Source organism: Lonchura striata, chromosome 9 (genome assembly GCF_046129695.1).
Source record: "Lonchura striata isolate bLonStr1 chromosome 9, bLonStr1.mat, whole genome shotgun sequence".
In the NCBI taxonomy this organism is placed as follows: domain Eukaryota; kingdom Metazoa; phylum Chordata; class Aves; order Passeriformes; family Estrildidae; genus Lonchura; species Lonchura striata.
In genome coordinates this window covers 6,005,486-6,027,643 of record NC_134611.1, presented here as the reverse complement: position 1 = coordinate 6,027,643, position 22,158 = coordinate 6,005,486, and the positions used below count along the sequence as shown (strand labels likewise).

Sequence of the window (22,158 nt, the reverse complement as noted above, 5' to 3'; positions counted from 1 at the left end):
GCTCGCAGGCTGGATTTGATAATCCCGAAGGCGATTCTGTGGGAAGCGTTACCCCCGCGAGGGCGACATTCCCGCAGGGAGCGACCCTGGGGAAGGGGAAACACGACAATCCCTCAGGGAGAGACCCTGGGGAAGGGAAAACGAGATAAACCCGCAGGGATCGACCCTGGGGAAGGGAAAACGAGATAATCCCTCAGGCAGAGACCCCGGGGAAGGGAAAACGAGACAATCCCGCAGGGAGAGACCCTGGGGAAGGGAAAACGAGACAATCCCTCAGGGAGCGACCCCGGGGAAGGGAACGCCACGATCCCGCAGTGATTGTCCCTCAGGAAGGGAACGCCACAGTCCCGCAGGGAGCGACCCTGGGGAAGGGAAAAAGCGACAATCCCACAGGGAGAGACCCCGGGGAAGGGAACGCCGCAATCCTTCAGGGACTGTCCCTCAGGAAGGGAGCGTCACAATCCCACAGTCATTGTCCCTAGGGAAGGGAGCGCCACGATCCCGCAGGGACCGTCCCTCGGGACGGGAACGCAACAATCCCGCAGGGACTGTCCCTCAGGAAGGGAACGCCACATCCCCGCACCGCCTGTCCCTAGGGAAGGGAGCGCCGCGATCCCGCAGGGAGTGACCCTCGGGACGGGAACGCCACATCCCCGCACCGCCTGTCCCTAGGGAAGGGAGCGCCGCGATCCCGCAGGGACCGTCCCTCGGGACGGGAACGCCACATCCCCGCACCGCCTGTCCCTCAGAGCTCTGAGGGGCGGCTCTGAGGGCGGGCGGCTCCTCCGCGCGGGGACAAAATGGCGGCGCCGCGGGCGCGGGCGGCCGCGCGGGGGCGCTGCGGGGCCGGGCAGCGCTGCCGGCGGGCCGGGCTGAGCGCGGAGCGCGGAGCGCTGAGGGCCCGGCCCCGCTCCGCCTTCCCCGCCGGCACAGCGCGGGACGGAGGAGCGGCGGCCCCGCGGTGGATGCGGGAGCAGCGCCGGCTCAGGAATGCAGCAGCCGGGCGGCGCGGACGGGAGCCTCCCGCTGCTGCTCCCGCTGCTGCTGCTGCTGCGAGCGGGGAGCCGCGCCGAGCCCGGGGACGCCACGCAAGGTAAGGGGGACGGGGCGGGCGGCGGCGCCGGCCGGGGCGAGACAGCCGGGCCAGCGCTGAGGGGAGCCGGGCCTCCCCTGTAACCAGTTTTATGCGCGGTCTGTGTTTAATTGCTTCGTCAAAGAGCTGTTTCCAAGTGTTGCGGCCGGTGAGCGTCCCCAGCGTAACCATTGCCAGCGGTCCCGCTTTGCGGTCCGTGGTGCCCGATGTTACCGCTCTGGGCTTGTCCCTTAGACCCGGCTCTCAGTGCGTGTTTCGCCATCTCACCCCCCTTCTATCCCTCGAAAACGTTTATTTATTTATCTGTTTGTTTATTTACTTTCAAGCGTCTCCGTTTTCCTTTTAGCGAGTTATATTTATCCCGCGATCCTTGTGCTCTATCAGGGTTCTGACTCCAGCCTCTTTGCGAGGGATTTATGTGTAAAACGTAGCGCAGCCCAGGCATAAAGGGAGCTCGGAGCTGGGATAGCTGGAATTGGAAAAAGACTGATTCCTTCAGGCCAAGTCAGTAAAAAGTGAGCCGTGTTTTTGGACGCCTGCATGAGAATTTCGCTGAGAGTTGGATGTACGTGAGCTCCGGCTCCTCCAGAGTGGTTTGTGGTGGGTACTTCAATCACAACCCACCTCTGAGAAGTGCTGCTTGATAATGTGCCAGTACTTAATATTTCAAGAAGTGAAAAAAAAGCGAACGCCAAAGAGAGAAAGTTGATAAAAAAAGCTAAAATTTAACCCAAATTGTAAATACTGTGGGATAACTGCCTTTCAAAATGTGCTTGTAGCTAACAGGTAAAACTCTCTTGTCACATCCCTGAGCCTGCGTTTCTGCCGCTGTCCCTAAGGATGCTGTTCCCGGGGCTGCATCTCTTGGAATGACTTCCCCGCGTCCCAGGAGTCTCGTGGTGCAGATTCAATGGCTGGATGCGTTCTAGCTCGGGTCGGAATTCTTCATGACATCTCAACGGGAAAATTTTCAGAAGTTGCTTTTTAGTGTCTCCAGGGAGTGCTGCGTATGCTTAACAAATAACTGTATTTTTTAAAGGGGAAAAAAAGGCCATTTCCCTCCTGTTTTTTCAGATAGTTTCAAAGCTTTGGGCAATGCAGTTTTTTTGGTTTTTTTTCAACTTTCAAAGAGCCTGGAAGGGAAAAATAAAACCACATTAACATAAAGCAACTGGTCACATTGGGTCTAAAATGGACCATTTTTATTTTCTGTGCATTCTGCTGGGAAGTACCTATCAGAGAATGAGATCACCTTTATGTGAATATATTAATATTGTCATTATTAGTCATTATATGTTAATGTAGTCATTACAGTACAGGTCATGTAGTACAAGTTACATCAAGGGGGGCTTCAGCTCAATATAATAAAGCATTTTTTTAATAGTGAGAACAATAACTCACTGGAATTACCACCCCAGGATGTAGCGGAATCCTCGTGGCTGGAGGTTCCAAGATGAGACTGGATAATCTCAGCCAGGATCCCTTTCCCACAAAAGGCTGGACCAGGTGATTCCTCCAGTTCCCTTCCAGCCTGGACTGTGATCTGTGATTATGTACAGTTACTTTCCACAGTGAAGTACTTCCTGTATTTTAAATAATATCTTTGGCAAGTGCTTATAGTGTGGATTCATGAGCAGATCAAGCGATGTATTTATTTTTCATAGATAGACATCTATCACATGTTCAACCACGTACTAAGTTTTCCCCCAAACTAGGTTTCGTGGAAGAATAAGGGAACCTGAACATCCAACACCAATTAGAAAAACCAAACAAAGAAAAAGCCTGTTCTACAAAGTTTTACAGATTTCTTTAAGGCGACTGTAGTTGTTGGGTAAATAGAATTTGTTCTATCAGAAACCCAGCCCAGATGGAATCTTCAGTCCCTACCCTTCAACCCTGACATGTTCAGAAAGAGAATGTGGACCACTGTCTCCTGCTGCTGCCTTTTTGTCCATGACCTTTCCTTGTAGGGAGCAAAACAACCCCAAAAGCTTTGTCCATTCACTGCCTTTAGGGTGCTCACAACCCCAGCGTTCCAAATAAAAGCACAAAGTTAATGTCAATTTAAGGAACAGCAGCTCTCCAGCTTGGATATTTTCTGCAGCATGTGGCTGTGGATATTCCCAGTTCAGCTCGATTATTGTTCTTCCAGATCCATGGAACTTTGCGAGGAGTAACAATGAAAGAAGTGTGAGTAATAGAAAAATATTTTAAAAGCTTGGAGTAAACCCACAGACCTCGAGATTGTGTTTTAGATTGTAGGGGTGCTGCTGATTTCCTTGAAAGTTGTGAGATAAAGTTCCACAGCTCTTGATTAGTCCCTGTGGTTAATTGTTTCATCCCTGGGTCACAGGCTGCTGCTTCAGCCACCTATCCAGGAATGAGTTTAAAAACAAACAAAATGCTTTTGTTGCCTTAAGCCTCTAAGAGGATGAGGGTAGATGTCACTGTTTGAGGTTGTAGCCTTGTATTTCTTGACAAAAGTGGCTTGAAGTAGCAGCAAATTATCTTCCGGACATCGTTTCTTTGTTTCCATAATTAACTTCTACTGAAACTGCTGTGTTAATTACGTCCTCACAGGGATTTAAAGTGTTGCAAATGAGAGTTAGGTAGGGGAGTATTATGGATTTAAGTAGGCAAAGAGAGGGGAAAAAAGAGTTTCCCTGAGGTGTGACACTGGATCCTGCTCTTTAGAAACAGATGTAGAAATCCAGCAGTCTGCTGGGACTCCAAAGAGCACCTCAGAGTTGAAAACTCTTTTAAAAAATCTCTAACTAAATGCAGCTGCTTTACGCACAGCGATTGTCTCGCAAGCCAGAAACATGTAGAAAGTTAACTCAGACAAAAGAAAAAGTGTAAACCTTTCCTTCCCCGGGCCCTGAAAACCAAAACCCCCTCAAGTCATCCTCAACTGCAGATTCGCTGCTGTTGTGTGAAATGTTGTGTCTCGCTGGTCTGAGGTGCTCTCCCCTCGGGTGGGCACCCCGGTGATGGGCGCTGTGGAAATGGCACAGCTGGCACAGCTGGAGAGTCTCACAGCCCGGGCAGAGGTGGAGCTGTGACACCCATCACCCAGCCTGCATTTTGACACGCTCCTCCACGCCGAGGTATTTAAACGAGTAGCAAATCCACTTATTTTACCGTTTAGATGCTCTCTTTGATCCAGGTTCCTGCTTTTAAAAATTAGCAAACCCCGTGCTGTGTCTTGAAATCGGCTCCCTAAAGAAATTCTGGGTTTGCCCCAGCCCCAAACAGTTGAATAATGAAGTGACTTTGTAGGGCTTTTCTTGTTTCTTTTTCATTGTAATCAAGAAGATGTTGAAAGTCAATGAATCTGCACATTTATAAAGGGTACAGCAGTGAAATGAATAAATGAGAGCAGTTGTCAATGGTTCTTTGTAAATAACAAAATATTGGTGTTAGCTGAAGGATGCTTCTGTGGGAGTGGCGATTGCAGTTTTACATCTTTTATGATGAAGTGCTTTAAAATTCCTAAAATTCTACATTTGGTGTAAAGTTTCTTTTGGTCAGGTGCTGCAGAGGAAGATAAATTTTTTTTTTAAGTTACAATTTTTTTTTTTCTGTCTGTTTACAAGCAGAGTCACTGCTGTCCTTGCCAGGAGCATGGCATGTGAGAGGCTTGGACATGTTTAATGTCATTTAATTGGGCTGGAACGACAGGATAGCCAGGGGTGCTACACTGTGAAGTTTGCCAAGGTGGAAAAACTGAATAATTTCGTCTTAAATATATAGCACTAGTGTGTGATGTGATGATAAAGCTCTAAATATTACTATTATTTAATAGTAAAGGTCACTGAAGTCTGCCAGGGAATATAATGTAAAATAAAAGAACTTGCCTATATTTGGACTTTAATGGAATGCAATATTGAAAATGGTACTCTGCCAAAGTCAGGCAGCTTGGGGAAAAGAAGTAGCTTGAGAAAGGAACCCTTTAGTGAGGAAAGCAATAACCTCAGGCTGCTTCCATGCCAGCATCCTGGTGTGAGGAAGATTGCTTTCCAGGATCTCCTCCTGAAGTGGAGACACTGGAGTGCCACTGTTTCCAAGTAAATCTGCAGGGCAGCAGATGAAAGGAAATGCTTGTGGAAAGAATCCCATGGTTTGTGTTGGTGGGATGGACACAGATTTGGAGGATGATTGTCAGGTAGGATTCCTGAAAAAACGGTGCAGAGTGGTCACCAAGAGGAGCAGAGGGCACAGCAGTGGCAGGGAGGAGGGACTGACAGGGATAAATGGGCTGTGGGGCCAGGGCTGTGTGTGCTTTCTCTGCTGGTTCCCCACCAGGCACTCTGTGGAGCTTCTGCCCAGGGCAGGAGCAGGAGGAAGCTCAGGTCGAGGCTGCTTTGCTGCTTCACCGAGTTCCCTGGGCTTTTTGGGCTTGGTATCCTGCTCTGACAAACCCCTCTGGAGAGCTGTGTGGGGTCTGGGTGGTCAGAGAGGGTAAAGGACAGCACAGAATGCTCCTGCAGGACCTGTCCTGGATCATGGTGGTGGTGAGGGCTGGCTGCTGTGTCCTGTTGGCTGGAGTGTGCCAGTTTGGGGGTGCTGGTCCAGCCTTGGCTTAACCTGCTGAGATTTTCTGATCTCTTTGCTCCTATTTCCAGTGAGTCTGGGAAATGGCTGAGGCTGAGTCAGGGGAGGTTTAGGCTGGGTATCAGGAAAAAGGTTCTCACCCCAGAGGGTGTTTAGGCACTGTGCAGACTCCTCAGGGAATGGGCACAGCCACAAGGCTGCCAGAGCTCCAGGAGCATTTGGACAACGTTCTCAGGGACAGGGTGGGATTGTTGGGGTGTCTGTGCAAGGACAGCAGTTGGACTGAATGATCCTTTGGGGTCCTTTCCAGCTCAGGATTCTGTGATTCTATGATGTCACATTGGAGACAGGAATCCTGGGTGTATTTATCATGCCCTGGGAATGCTGAAGGCAAAAATAATCTGTCTGCGTTTTGTGTCAGGGCAAACTAAAAAAAATAACAAATAAGGCAAGTTCCTGTGTGTACAGGCAGCCACTGTCCCCAAGAGCTGGAGCAGAAGTGCTGAGAACTCTGTGCAGACATTCCATGGTCTCTATAAGCCCTGCTGATGCTCTGGGCTATGCAGAGATGTGCATTCACTCACTCTCAGATATTTGGGACTAGCTTTAAGTTAGGACTTTGCCATCCCAATATGCACTGGGAAAGTTTCATAACTGGGTGAGTTCTTGAGAAAAGCTCATGCAGGCTCTTGGGGGAAGCCTGCATTTTATTAAAAGCTTTTTTTTCAAGCTGCTCAGGTCATATGCTGAAACTGATACGGCACAAGGGCTTCCTGTGACCTTCTGCTCCTTCCCTCCCAGGGCTGTCCCCCTGTCCCGTTCCCAGATGCTCTGTCTGTCTGCAGCACAGCCCTGAACATCTGCTCCTGGCAGATCCAGGAAGGAGCTGGAACAGTGGAGCTGGGAGCTGGAGCAGCAGCAGGCCATGGGAAATGGAGAGATCAGAGATAAACCAGGGAAAAATGCTTTGTAACCTCACACATTCCCTCCAGAGACTGGGAATGGAGCAGGGGATGCTCTTCCTACCCTGGGAACTTGAGGCTGGCTCTGGAAGGATGTGCATTTCCACAGCCACAGTGTGAACACTCCTCTGCAGAGCTGCTCTGGAGGCCCAGTCCCTCCTGAAGATGCTAAACTGAGCTTTTAAGGATGGAAGGTGTTAATGTAATGAGCTGCCTGAGGCTCTCCATGCTGTGGCTGGTCCATCTAGAACACCATGGCTGCTCCTGCAGAGCAGTTCATGTGCTGGACAAAGAGGGATTGGGATCTGGGTGGCCTTAATTTCAAAATTTTTGAGGGCCTTTAGCTCTTACCATGTTAACATCCACTCCTGTGGAACATTTTAGGTGTAGAGGGGGTTTGTTCTCTCTCTGAATTCAGCTTCAGGCATTCTGTCCTCAAAGGTAAGTGTGACTGTGAGCACACAGAGGTCTCTAGAAGACAGAAGCTTGGGCAGACTATAGAAAAATAAAATCAGTGTTAGAACTAAGACTAGACCTGGTTTTCCTCAAGTGAGGTCCTCTTTGCAAAACCTCTGTCAACCTTTCTGCTCATGGAGAGGAATCCTCCTCGTTTACAGGGAATCTCTCACCTGTGACACCTTTGTGGAGTTAATGTATATGTGAGCCCTGTGCAGTCTGCACTGTATTTTCAACAGCTCTTGCCTCTCCCAGTTTTTCCTGCAAGGGGTCAGTTATCATGGGTGAGCATCTCTTCTCCAAAATTAACTTGGCTTCCAATGAAAGGAAGTGTCTTTATAATTGTTTTGTTTACTCTGAAGTACTTGATGTGCTGTATAAGTAACAAGCATTCTGCGCGTTTTCATTTTAAATTCTTTTTTGTATATGTTAATTATTCATTCCATATGTTTGGATTTTTCTTTATAAAACACATTATCTCTCTGTGAATTTAATGAGAATCTGTAGAACGATGGAGACATCTCTTTTTCTCCAGAACGTGCTGAGTGGAGAGAGAACCACGTTGAGCTCTGCTTTCAATGAGTTTCACCTACAGTGACAAGAGGTCATTTAATTCCCAGCTGATTGTCAGGAAGATGGATTTATATCATTAAATGCTTTCAGGAGGCTGAGGAAGAGCTCGTGGTGGACCTTTGCTTCTGCCTGCTGGCATCTCTGAGGCTGAAACACTTCATGCTCACCAGAGGATGTTTCTGAACTGAGGGCCCCTGACTTTTACATTCACTTTTCTTGGCAGCCTGACAGAGCCCAAGTCTGGCAACCTTTGTAAGTGAGATGCAACAAGCCTCACTTATTTCAGCTATTGCTCTGTCACTGTGTTTTTAATTTACTGTAATTCAATAACTGACACAATGCTGGAGTAAATAAATGGGCTGTGAACATTCTCATAGACCTTGGGCGTCCAGCTCAGGGCAAGATTTAGCTTTTAATTAACACTGTCCATGAGATTTATTGTTAAAATTGCATCCTTTTAAATAAGTCAATCTGAAGTTGATTAAGAGATGAATAATTGAAACCTGCTGTGGGATAACAGAATGCATTCTAGTGGATGCAGCAGTGGAGCAGTGGAACTCCAGATCCCTTTTCTCCTGAGTTTTGGGTCTTTCCCATAAGCTGGATGTCGTCATTATCTTTTCTGTGCAGGATTTGTTGCTCTATGTTGAAAAAAATATGTGTTCTTCAATCTATTGAGAACAGCAGCATTTTACCTGTGTATAAACTGCATTCTTAGTACAGCGAAGAGCTTTAAGAAGGCCTTGAGACATCCTGGTAAAAACCCTTAAAGGGTTTTTGCTCCTTTCACTCCCCTCTGCTACACAAATTCTGCAAAAAGAGGCCCAGGCAAGGGAAGGAGCTGTAAAGGCATCCTCTCACTGGAGGGGAATCTTATTAGCAAAATTATATTTCATCATAAAAGAAAATACTGACCTGATTTTCTTGTGTTCTACAGGAAGAGATGGTATCTGATTTGCCTTTTTGCTTTTGAGAGCCTGTTTGTAGGATGTGATATGTTCTTGCATTCTGTTTGTGATTGATCTTTTTTTAAATCCTAATGAGTATTTCTGACCCCAGAGCAGCAGTAAAATGTTCACAAACTTGAGAGTATTTTATATGCAGCACTTAGACAATTTTCTCTTAAAATCTGTTGTCTCTTACTTTTCCCAGCAGCAAATATGGTCTTGATATGAGGAGCTTGGTGAGCAACCCCTCTCATTTCAGGCTGAAAAACCTCCAGGGAATGTCAATATCAATATTTGTTGGTTGAGCTGTTCAGGGTGAGACAAATTAGGTTGGGCATGGAGTGAACTGGACCATTCCTTCCTTCCTGAACTGGTTTCACTGGGGAGTCACGTTTGGCACTGATCACACTTGTGGCTCTGCTTTCAACATTTCTGTAGGTCCTGATGGTTCTGGGGAAGTTCTTTGATCTGTCTTGAAAACTTCAAAAGTTGAGAGTTGGTACTGGGGGGAGGAAAAAAAGGTGGTCTTGGTGTCGATAGCAGGTACAGTGAATTTTCAGGGAATTCATGCAATAAGGAGGAGAGACCACCTGCAAACTGACAACTTCTCCTTGCCATGAGGCCTTTGGTAACAATATCTCGTGGTGGAAGTGACTGCTGTAAGCAGGGCACCTTTACAAGTATTTTTGGGAATCTGAACATCTAAAGTTGCTTTCTTAAGTTTATAGGCTGTGTTTGGTTCCCTCATCCAAGAGAGAAGTCTCGATCCTGTTCAGTTCTCTCATCCAAGGGCATTCTGAAGGCTCTGGGCTTGGAGCTCTGAAGCACTGGGTGAATTTTTTGGTATCTTATATTTATTGTGGAGTACCTCTGGTACATCCAACTTTAAAAATCCATGGTTAGCTCTAAGAGCAATCCCCTTTTCCAGGAAGTTTTGACAGAATGCAGCAGCAAAGTCTTAACTGGAGTTTTCTCTGTCAGTAAATGAGTGAAGCTGTGGCCTCAGGCATCACAGCCCTTCCAGCAGGGTCACAGCAGGGACAGTAGTGCTGGCACTGCCTCTGCTTTGGGAAAATCAGAGTTCAGGCTCCTGCACAGGTCTGTACATCAGGTGTTGTTTGTTTTGCTGACAGCTCTACAGAAATCCCCTACCCAAACCTGTAATTGTCGGATGTTCTGTTATCCTATTCCTGCTGCCAGTTATTATCTCCTGAGATTATCAAGGGTAACTTCACCTGGACTAATTGTAATAACTGACAAAGCCCGAGGGCAAGAATTCTGTCTCAGCAGTGCAAGGAGGGATTAGGTGTGTGTGTATTCCATGTAATTTGCTGAGAGGTGTCTATGTACAGATCTGTCAGGAGAACTGTAAAATCGTTTGAAATGTTGCAAGGGATGGATGTGTGGTGATAGGAGGCTCAACTTTCTTCAGCCTTTGTTGCATTATCCCACTGAAGTGAATTTCATAGGCTTTTTTCTGCCCTTCCTGAATAAGCTGGTGTCAGGCTCCTTGAGAAGGCACTTATGTTCTTGAAGGATTATTGTGCTAATTTAGCTTTCATTTCATCAGGTATCAAGACTTGATTTTATCCTGCTGTTTGTTGCTCTGTTCTTACTGGGAATTACTGACACCAGAGATGTTGAGGATTACACTGAAGATGACTGAGGTGCAGCAGGGAAATGGTTTTTGATCTCTACTTGCTTTGCTGTCCTAAAGATCCTACAAGATCCTAAAGAGCGTGATTATGGCTGAGTCACTCAGCAGTGCTGATTAAAACAGTCAATCTGAGCAGCAGAGCCTGACAGATTTTCTGTCAGAATCCTTTAGAGGATGCATGTAATGAATCTTTTAGTAACTTTAGTGGGCAGTTGTTTTCAGTCAGCTGAAATATTTCCTGTGCTAAGGAAGACAGACTTTCCACGTGAAAGTCATGATGTGCCCACATCCCCTGGTGTGGGATGTTATTGCCTTAAAAGAACTCCAAAGAATGAACTCAGTCCTGCTAATGATGGTACTTGTTACCAGTACACAAACAAAGGACACTGAAAATTAATTTTGATATATTTTCCTTATTTTTAGACTGAAATACACTCTTTTTTTCCCCCTAGAAAATGCTTTTGCTGCTTTGTTTCCAGACACACTTCAAATGTAGAGTGTCCTGGAATATTTTATCCTGAAAAACAGGGGAATGCAGATCCTCTTATGCACTTTGTTGGACCCAAACTACACGTGGTGCTTAAAGAAATGGGAGAAATGTTTTGTTCTGCTCCATTACACTGCTACAACTCCTGAGTGTTTCCCAACATCTCTGGTATCCAAATGGACACTGGTAGCACTGGGATGGTTTTTGTCCTGGCGTTGTGCTTTGCCCCTTTCCCAGAGCTGGGAAATGCCCTCTGCAGGAGGTGGGAAACTTGAATCCTTGGGATTGAATCCTGAGGCACAGGATGCAGCATTCCCTTTGCTTCCTGCACCAAATGCCACGGGAGCAGGGATGGTTTTGATCTGGGTGTGATGTGGGGCTGGCTCAGCTCGCAGGGCTGAAAGATGAGTGTCACTTCCAGCACTGGCTCTGGGAGCACACAGGGACTGCTCTTCCAAACCTGGCCCAGGGAAGGATAAACCAGGGCTTTGCAGACAGGAACAAAGCTGCTCAGGGAGGGATTGGATTTCTCCAAACAAAATATTATCCAAAAATATTCCTGGGGTTCAGATGAGCAGCCAAATGCAAATGGTTGCACTTTTTGTTCCGTATATGTTCTCAGGCTCTCCAGCAGCCCTAACGATAATATCCCAATTTGTCCTCCAGAAATGTGCACAAAAGACATCTCATTTGGCTACTAATAAATAATACAGAATTCAGTTAAATCCTAATGAAAATACACTGTTTCTGTGAGGAATATTGCTCAGACTGAATGTGGGACTTGAAATAATTTCCAAATTTTAACTCCATTTGTGTGCAAGGAAAACATTTGCAATACTTGGTGAAAGTTGTTGCAACCTGAGACAGTATTTGTTCTTGGAACCTATATTTAAAAACTTCTTGTGCAGTTCAAGGAGAGCAATAGTTCTCTGAGCAAGAGCTTTTTACATTTTGGAGGAATATAAAGATAAAAATGGAAATGTTTAATGCTGTGCTTTTAAAATTTGACTGGGAAGCAACTCCTGTTTCACTCTATTATGTGGCTTTTTGGGCTTTTATTACTTTTCTCATCACTGCATAGAGTTTTGAAATGAGTGATTTTTGTATATGTAGAGAAAGGATTTTATAATCTTCAGGATTTTTCCATTTTGCCTGAATTTATCAAACATTTGTTCAGATGAAGTGAAAGGGGAGGCAGCTTCAAGTGTCTCTTTCCTGTTGCACAGAACCCGAGCCTCTCTGAGTTCTGCAGATTTTCCCGGTTTGAGCCAAACTAGGAAACATTTTAGATACTTTGTGCTCATTCATCTTTGACGTTTGGGATTTGGGACTTCGGTGGTTTATTTTGGCCATCAGCCCAGGTGAAAATGTGCTGGAAAAGGGGTGCACCTGGCAGGGGAGGGTCTGGCAGCCCTTTCTGACCTGCACCAACACTTTCTGCCCTGGGTCAGTTTTAATCCAAGTTATTTCTGGGGTTTCCAGCTCATTTCTGGATCCTGGAATATCTGAAGATGCAGGAGGATCACCTCTGGACAGCACAAGCACTAAATATTTCAAAATTCACTTTTACTGCCCACTTGCCAGGGTGGATTTTTTTGGTTATTTTTTGTTATTTTCTTGTGTTTTAATGACAAACTTGCCCTCTGTGGGACCGAGCTGGTGGAGCTTTGGAGAAGAAATGTCGTGCACTGAACTTTGGGATTTGCTGTGTCTTTGCTGAAGGCTGGTTCAGAAATTCTGGGAGCTTTGAAGGCACCATCCCACAGTGCAGAGCCCACTCAGGACTGTGCCTTTGAGCTGCTCTGACAGATCAATTCTATTGCCATTTCAAGGTCCTGGGGGTTATTTGGGTTTCAGTGGATTCTAACAACTGCTTCCATGTTTTCTATTAACATCTCTTTCATTCTGGGAATGTGCTTTGCTTAATTGGATCTTTAAAGCCACAAGAGGATATTTTGACTAAGCCTGTTCCTCCTTACACTCGAGTAAATTCAGAATAAATGCGTCCTGTGCCCAATGCTGGTAATGAATTGTTAGGGAGTCCATGATAAATGCTCCATCATATGCTTTGCATGCATTTTATTAAAAAAAAAATCAGTTTAAATGCATTTTTTTGTACAGATGGAGCAGTTAGAGGTTTACCTGAAGCCCCTGATGTGGTGTTAGAGATGTGCTGTAGCTCAGCCCTTACATGCACATGATGAAGAGCAGAGAAACACAAGCCATGAAGTCCTGCAGCAGTGCCAGCTCCTCAGTTGGTTTGTGTTTATAAGCAGATGCTTCTTCTTTAATCTGGGGAGAGATTGGTGCATTCTCCACAGAGGGGCTGATTTACCAAGAGATGCAATCAATTTGTTTCCAAGCACAGACATGTCTGGGATAATACAACACAGGCACACCAATAACAATGCTGGTTTTAATGCTTTCTTCTTATTTTTCATTTTTTACTGACTAGGGTTATTAAAAAAAATCATCTGTACCACTTTAATTTTCAGGGGAGAAGGTACTGGGGAGCAGGATTACAGATGTTCACATGCCCAGACCTTGTAGGGGTATTAAAAAATGAAAAATCTGCAATATTATTTGCCATGGCAGCTGCAATGATTGACCTGTTTTAACTTTCAGAAACTTTGTTTATATTAGAAGCTTTATATCTCAAATAAAATTAGTTTTATGTGAAGGGGAACTACACTGGTGATGATTTTGTTTAGGAAATAATGTCAACACCCCAAAGCATTTCTGGTCTTTGATTTTTCCAGTGTCCAATGGAAGCCTTGGGTAGGGGCTGAATAATGTCTGGTTCTGACTCCTGTTGCAGCACACAGAGAACGTCTTGACAGCTTCCAAACCAATAATATCTCACTTATGTTTCAATATATGAATAACAGTCCAGGCTTTCTAGAGATTAACTTGCACTAATGCAGTTCTGTAACATGCTGCAGCCAGATGAATGGAAACCCTTCAGCATTGGGAAGAACAGGAATATATCCCTTTTAAAAATGTGTGTTGTAGCAGGGATGTGCAGGGACATTGTTTCACTGAGCCACACTTGTGTTCTTTTAATTAAGAGGTGCAGTTAGCAGAGCACATGATACTCCTTCCTCTTCATGCTGTTTCTTTCCTCTTTTCTAATCTCTGCTCTCCAGTGTGGTTTTTCTTCTTCACGGTCCTTGGGAGTCTTGTTTTTCCAAAGGGATCCCCTGCTGACTATTCGGAGGTCTGTTTAAGCAGTTTCTTCAGCTCTGCTTTCAAAGAAGTTGCTCCCTTTGATTCCTGAAATCATTCCTCTGCTGTCTGCTGGTGTCTTTGTGGTGCAGAGATGGGGAAGAGGCCAAAGAGCTGTGGTGCTTCTCTGTCCATCTGCCGTGGTGACGCCTCATCCAGCTGGGATGTCCTTGGGATCCCTGGGCTGGCACCGGGGCTGGGGGCTGTGGCAATGAGTCTTGGCAAGGAGAGACTGGTGGGAGGCCATTCTGGGCAAACTGGTGCTGAAAAGCTGGAAAAGGGCACTGCTGCAGATGTCTCTGGTGCTTCCCAGCAGGCAAATCCTGTGGCAGGGTCTGGTGTTTCATCAGCCCCAGCAAGAAGTGAGAACTCCTCCCGCTGATCTGCTTCCCCAGGCAGTGGCTGTGGGGAGGGATAACGCCTCCAGCTGTTACCTCCTCTCTAGTTGTTTACTTATTAATTTTTAAGTGTATTTACTTTTTTTTTGTTGAAGAGGTTACTGATGTATTGAAACGGGTTGATTGTTTTTCTGTGATAACTTTAGTGCGGTAGGTGTTGTCGTGGTTTCTATCAAAAATTTATTTTTATCTTCACTCCCCACTGGGACAGCACATCTCTCTCTTATACTGTGATGGGCTTTTGTTATTTTCTTGATTTCCCCCTTTGTTTATCAGCCCCCTTTGCCTCACTTTGCCTTTTTTCTTCTGTTGCCAGTGAATGGTGTTAATTTATTCTTGTCTCGAGGAAATCTTTGAAATGAGAAAGTCCCCTTTGCAGTAATATCTGCTGCTTCCTAGATGGCTGTGGTGGCAGAATCTCAGTGCCACATCTGTGTTTGTTCAAGGAGCAACAGGGGATGCAGCGGATGGGAAAGCGATGAAGGCACCAGGAACTGGCAGGATAACTCAACGAAAGTGTTCAATAACAATCACTGCTCAAGGCCCCGGTCCAGCAGAGCACTTACCCATAGGCTGGGACTGTAAACAAGCTGATTTAAAGGGGCCCAGCTCAGTGTTCAGCGTCAGATCCCGCCTGAGTGCCTTCCTGGAGCAGCGCCCAAGTGACTGAGCTGTTCGAGTTGTTTTTCATTTACAGGAGTGAGGCTTGAAAGGGAGACCTGGCTGCTGCTCAGTGCTGTCCTGGGGCATCCAAGAGCTCACTGAGGCTTTTTAGGGCTCTGCCCCTGCTGCTGCTGCTGCTGCTTTTCCTGCCACTTGCAAATGTGCTGCTTTTTCCTCGCCTGTTTTCCTGCTCCCAAGCCCGATGATTTCTGCAGAATGGGAATCTGAAAGATGCAAATCACTCACTGCATGCCAGGGCACTGCTGTCACTGGTCATGTTTTCCAAGGGCCTCAACCCAGCTTGTGAGGTGGAAGATCAAAAAGGGAAGGAGCAAAAGAAGCAGTTATTTAGAGGTGTCTTTCTCCTTCACTGCCATTAAATACATGCACAACTCTCAGTTTTATGTACATACAAATAAAACTGGAGGTGAGGCTTGAAAATACAAACATAGATAATCTCTTTTTGTGACTCTTCCATCCATTTTAGAAGAGTTTCTTAAGGAAATGGGATTTTTTTCAAGCATTTCTTTCCATATGACTTTGATTAGTAGGAGGAACTTTCCTGGTGGGTTGATCCCACAAACCCTTTCTTTTGCAAGTTGTCTTTACTCCAGAGTGCTGGCTCCAGGGAAATCTGCCCTTCAGGGAATGACTCTGCTGCAGGTTTGCCATGGGCTTGCAACAATCCAACTGAAGCTGGATAATAATGTTTACCCACCTGTGTAATGCAAGTTCAGATCCTTGAATGAAAGGCCCTACTGTGCAAAAATACAAGGTAGCACTATTGGGGGGTGGGGGCCATTCTGTACCTGCAACTTTAGACTATTTACAGTGAATATAGGGAAGTTTCATTAAGGAAAAGGTGTAGCTGGTTTGCACTCAAGTGGGGTGCAAAGAAATAATATTAAAGGACAACAAAGAAATAATATTACTATCTTAGTATTGGCAAAAATGTGAAGGATGGTTTTCTAATCCTTTCAGTGTGGAAATTCAGCTGCTGTCCTTGCTGAATATTCCTGTTATTGTATATATATATATATATATATATATATGTATAATATTCTGTCTGCCTCTTCCTCTTCTGGATTGTGTGTCCGTGTGATTTCTGACTAAATGTCAGCAGCAGGGAGAAGAAGGGGAGGTAGCAGAGGAAAAAGCAAAATGTGAGAACATTATTTTTTTGCAGAGGAAAAAGGTTTCAACAGGTGGGTGATGAAGAGGAGTGAAGAGTCAAATTTGCTAATCAATAATGCTTCCAGAATACAATATTTATTGTGTGTTGTACCTGTGGGGCCTGAACAAGGTTTATGGCACTGTCCAGGCTATTCCAGCTGCTGGGAAGGAACTGAAAACTCCTTTCTCTGGAACTTCCACAATGTAGAATTCAGTGGTGGTGATGGCAGTGGTGAAACTCCAGTGACTAAAACAGGAGTTTGCCCCTCCCTTCAATATATATTCAAGAAAGATGGAGAGGAACTTTTTACAAGGACATTTAGTGACCGAGCAAGGGGGAATGGCTTCCAACTGCAAAACAGGAGATTTGGGTTGGATATTAGGAATAAATTCTTGGTTGGGAGGGTGGGGAGGCCCAGAGCAGCTGTGGCTGCCCCTGGATCCCTGGCAGTGCCCAAGGCCAGGCTGGACACTGGGGCTTGAAGCAGCCTGGGATAATGGAAGGTGTCAAGGCTGAAACAGGATGAGCTTTAAGGTTCCTCCCAGCCCAAACCATTCCAAGATTTCCATAATTCTGTGCGACGATGTGTGAGAGGAGGAAGGGCAGGCTGGAGCAGAGATTTGACCAAAAGTCACCAAACAGGTTAAAAATAAAGTCCAGGCTCTCCCAAGCCTGCAGCAGCACTTTATATATGCTCCCCAAAACAATTCTTGAGAAGTAAATGAAAGAATATAGAAAATGATGAAATAAGCAGGAGCCCTGTTAATCTTCAGCCATGGGGGATGTGTGCATGCAGCACTCACTGAAGGGCCCAGAATGGTTCCTACAGAAGCCTCAGGGCAGGAAATACACCTGACAAAGCTCTAATTTGGAGACCTGTGTAAAACACCTTTCCTTAAGGCTTTGTTTCATATTCGCTTGGCTGAATCTTCTGACAAATTTTCCTCGAGCTTTACGTGCACAAACTGTATCGTTGTTTTGGAAAATGCAAGCCTGACCACTGTAAATGGGTTTATATTTCCAACAGGGCAGTTATTTAATTTCCTGTTGGAAGTCTGCAAATGTTGGCACTGTTCACTCTCTGGCAGGGAGCCAGAGGAGAGCACGGTATCATTAACAGGCTACAGCCCAGTGGAGATTTCTTTTGGTTTCATCCAAACTGTTAAGACTGAGCTATAACAAAATATAATTTTTGATTGAACTTCATAAAGCAGGCAGGGAGATCAGGGAAAAGAGGCTGGCAGGATGTGCTCTGGGATGAGAACAGCTTTTGTCCTTCCTTACCTACTCTTGGGCTGGACCAATCCTGGTTTTGCTGCAGATTTAATCTTGCTGTGTAGTTTTCCACTAAAGCAGCTCAGAATGAAGCTGAGAGCTAATCCTGGAATTGGCTCTTTGGGTACAAACCCATTCCCTGTGCAGTTATCTTCCTTGGATTCCATGGCACAGGGTTGGGGCTCTGAGAGTGACAGTGACACAACTGTAAGTCCTGAAGCCACCCAGGTGCATTCCCAAAGGATCCCTCAGCATCCAGAGGCCTGAGCTGGCTGGAAAATGCCATCTTCAGAGACAACCAAAGTCTGGTAAACAAAAAAGGTATTTTTGTTCAGAGTTTGTTTTAAATACCCCGACTCAAGTCAGCAGAAATGAATCAGACTGGTCTGCTGTGAAGACACATCATTTATTTTGGGTGTCTGGCACAGGCTCTCTGTACCTGATGATGCTTCAGGTGAGGCCCTTTCCCCACGTGGACCTGCTGGTGCCCCATTCCTGCTTCCCAACTTTGCTCCTGGAATTCTCCATTTCAGTGAGGTTTGCAGCGGGGACAAACTCTTAAATCTCCAGCTTGAACTCAAGGGATCCAACTTCATTTTCTTCTGTGAGTTTTCCACGTTGAAAGGAGCTATTTGTGGAAAACAAATGGTCAAATGACGTGGGAGGCTCTTCATCACTTGGGAGCCTTTAAATCAGGGCTGACTTGGGGAACAATGTGCTCACAGGAGCAGTGGGATGTGAGCAGAACCACTGGATACAGGGAATTGTGGCATGTGTCATGCAGGGGATCAGATTTAGGATTATTGTGGTCTCTCCTAAATCTCCCATAAAGCAGTACTTGAGTGTAATCTGTTTGGATTTCCCCTGCTCTGGGCTGCAGCAGCTGCTTTTTCTCAGGGATCTGGGGATGGAAGAGGAGCAGCTCGTGGAGAAACAAGCACAAATTCTATATTAGAGTCAATATTTGCACTCACTTTGCCTGGATTAGGGGGAGTTGGAGTGGGAAGAGCTGGATGATGGAAAGCAGAAAAAGGATAAAAGGCAGGTTTTGACCACCTGTCATCCTTTGGTGGTGTTCCTTGAATCATATTCTTGAGGCTGATATGTAGCTTAGGCCATTGGTATGTATTGAATCAGAATGGGAAGTACCATTGGGAAGTAAGAAAATAAATTTTGTATGTCAGAAATATTAGGTTGTTTTTTTTTCCCTGAGTCCTGAAAAACATGAAGTGCAGCTAAAGGAAATGGCACATAAACCCAAAACATATAAAACATATAAAAAATGATGTGCCTGGATTGATGCACTGCAAAGATGTACTTTCATATTTTTGTGATAACTTATTTAATAAGATCTGGAGGTTTTCTTTTCTTTTTGCTCATTTTTAAACAGATGAATGCACTTATCTGTATTTACATCATCTCCAGGCAACCCAGAGAGTGTTCTTTCCATATGCTCATGGAGCTCACAGCAGTAATAAGTGTAGAGGGACAGGAGACCCTCTGGTCCTTTACAGTTTCTTTTGGGTGTTAAATTTCATGCAGAAAATATGGTTCTTATTGCAGCTTGGCAGGCAACAGAAAAAAGCAAATATTCTCAATGTTCCATCGAAAAGAAATACTGAGAAATAAAAACTCCGTTTTTATTTCTCTGGTGATAGTATCCAGAAGTTACTGATTTTTTTTTTTTTTTAATAGTAGTTTTGATCAAGGATGCTCAGGACTGTTTACCAACAATTTTGAATTTTTTACTGTGCCTTGTTGTGGGTTATGTATTTTTTTTTTCCTTTTGTAGAGGACTACAAGTTAAATCTTGTGTGAGCTCCCAAAAAAACCCCATAGCAGGTCTGGGAATAAAAGCTGGGGATCTGTTCTTCCACATGCCTCTTATACCAAAATTCCAAGATCAAAACATTTTTATTTATTTCTTTATCTGAAAGTAGTATGGGACCTATCTAGCTGTGACATATGGAGCCATCTCACATACATGAATCCTTATTCCTGAGCCCAAATTTTCAATCATGTCCTTCAACCCGTGTCCTTCCCAATCCTGCAAAAACCTCCTGCCATTGCCAGCTTGGAGGATTTGGGGAGGGGAGTGGGATGTTGATAGGAAGGAATTATTATCAGTTTGCTTTTGGAGGTGGTAATTATTTCAAAACTTGTCACCTTCATAAAATAAATGCATTTTGTGGCATTTCTTGGAATTGCCCATTGTGGGGTTGAAATGTTCTTTTCTCAATTATAAAATGACAAAGTGCTCATAAATTTGCTGTTGTCACTTTGGGAAGTATTTTAATGAACAATTTTGAATGATGGAGTTCAAATTTGTTAGGAAATAGGGATGATATAAAATGATCATGTGATAATAGGATATTTTTGTATCATCCTCAATATGATAATATGATAAATATGTGATTTGTTAGACTAAAGTTCCTATCTTATGGGAAGCAAATCTGAAGAGATCAAGTATTTAAGGGGCTCTATAGTTACTTATGGAGAACATGATTATGGTTTTGATTTGGGAATGCTGGGTGTGAATAAAAGACAGAGAGAGGCCCTGGATAGGAAAGTATTTTAAAGTGAGATCAGTACAAAAGTTTAGGATAAACACAGCAACAAAGTCAGAAAAGCTGAGGCACAGAAGGGGATTGAAGCTCCAAGTGATAATGAGGGGAGCAGGAGAAGAGGAAGCCAGGAGAAAATGCTGACTTGTGACTCAGTGCACAGGAAATGTTCTGGAGAGTGAAACCAAAGGCTGGAATCCTTAATGCTCTTTTTTTTTGTACTGCTTTTGACCCTGCCCTGAAAAACCCAGCAGACACCAGGAATGCAAAGATATCAGCACTGCAATCTCAGTCTAAAATGAGAGAAAACTGTTAGGGAATGCTGGGATAAATGAGATGTTTTGGGATTTCTCCTGTCAGTTCTTCAAGCTCTGAGGAAGTTGCTCAGCCCGGGTCAGACTGAGGAGTGAGAGACCCTAAAAACACTGGGAAGGAAGCAAAAAATGAGTGTGAGGATTTCGACATCAATCTGCTTAACAGCAGATAAAGTATTTGCACGCAGCTGGGAGATAACAAGGAGATAAATAGCCAGCTAAAATGTTTTTTTTTTTTTTCAGGGCCAGGTCCTGTCACACCAAGCTCCTTTCCCTTCAGAGCAGCTTGTCAGGCCCATGGGGGACACGGTGACGTGTCTGGAGCTGGTGTAAACTTGTGATGGCAGGGACAGACATGGGGAATGAGCACAGCTCTGTAAAGGAGTGGTTCCATGCAGGGAAAACAGAGAACCCCTAGAGATCTGGAAAACCTCGGGCCTGGCTTGGCTCTGCTGGCAGCAGACTGGGAATGGGAGCAGCAGTTGTGCTGGAGCACTCGGGGTGGGAGGCAAGCTCAGAAGGATGTTGCTGTGAGAAACACGGTGATGCTCCTGTGAAAAATAAAACAGTTTAATAAAGGACAGTAGGCGACAAAGACAGTAAAGCAAAGATTATGGCTGGGTGCACCCTGTTATTTTTGGGGGTACCTCTTAAATACCTTTCAATTACATCAGCCTGTTGCATATTCACAACTTTATGCATATCCATAACTAGTTCACATTTTCCAGGAACTGTTTTACATGGCCCCTCCTCAGATCTGCCTTTCTAGAGCATGTGTGTATTTTGGCTGTGGTTTTGGCTCCTTCTCTTTATCACTTCCAGTTTGGGCCCTGGTCCACGCTGCCTTCAGATGGTGAGTGCTGATAGTTGGCAAATCTGTACAGGTGTCCTCATCCTGGGCATTGGATTTTATCCCATCCAAGCAGACATTGTAACACAAGCACACTTCTAGCAGCTATTGCACTAAGCTTAATTAACAACAGAAATAAAAACTATATCTTCATAGCAAAGTTACTTTAACATCACACATATAAAATCCATTTTAATATTTGTGAAAAGCCAACATTATAATATGTATCTACAACATTGCTAAACTGGAGAAATAGAAGAAAGAGGATGATGGACTGCATTATATAAAAATGGAGAAGCCACCTGTGTAAATGACAGCCCAGGAGCTGGTTGGGGTGCAGCTCTTGGGAAGGGATTTGGGAGCTGTGGAGGAAGGGGAAGGGAGCCAAGGCAGCAGAGCTGCAGTGTGAGCAGGCAAAGGTCGTGTTTGGCTGGGCAGGCAGCAGCACAAGAAGTCTCTGTCCCTCTGCCCAGCATGGGACAGACCTCAGCAGCAGGAAAACTCCATTTGGGAAGTGCAGCTGGAGAATGGCCAGGGAGAATCCAGAACCTCGCTGGTAAGGATGGAGGAGCTTTGATTGCATCACCAAAAAGGAGAAAAAGGGGGGAAAAGGATATAGATTGCATCACCAAAAAGGAAAAAAAAAAAACCTATATTGATTACATCACCAAAAAGGAAAAAAAAGGATATTGATCGCATCACCAAAAAGGAGAAAAGGGGGAAAAAAAGGATATAGATTGCATCACCAAAAAGGAAAAAAACCTATATTGATTACATCACCAAAAAGGAAGAAAAAGGATAGCGATTACATCACCAAAAAGGAGGAAAAAGGATATTGATTGCATCACCAAAAAGGAAAAAAAGGGTATTGATTGCATCACCAAAAAGGAGGAAAAAGGGGAAAAAAAAGGATATATTGTGAGTTGTAACTACATCAGCTGTTACAAGGAAGAAGAGAACAGCTTA

General features: G+C 44.9%; 1 protein-coding gene across 1 annotated transcript in view; it reads left to right on the top strand.

Moving 5' to 3' along the window:
• The first annotated feature begins 927 nt into the window (after nucleotides 1–927).
• The window catches only part of ROR1 (receptor tyrosine kinase like orphan receptor 1), a 153,549-nt gene continuing 132,318 nt past the window's right edge, over nucleotides 928–22,158 (top strand). The window contains exon 1 of the mRNA XM_077785317.1: nucleotides 928–1,093. Coding sequence (XP_077641443.1) covers nucleotides 991–1,093 — 103 coding nt within the window. The 5' untranslated portion in view covers nucleotides 928–990. The remainder of the gene's footprint in view (nucleotides 1,094–22,158) is intronic.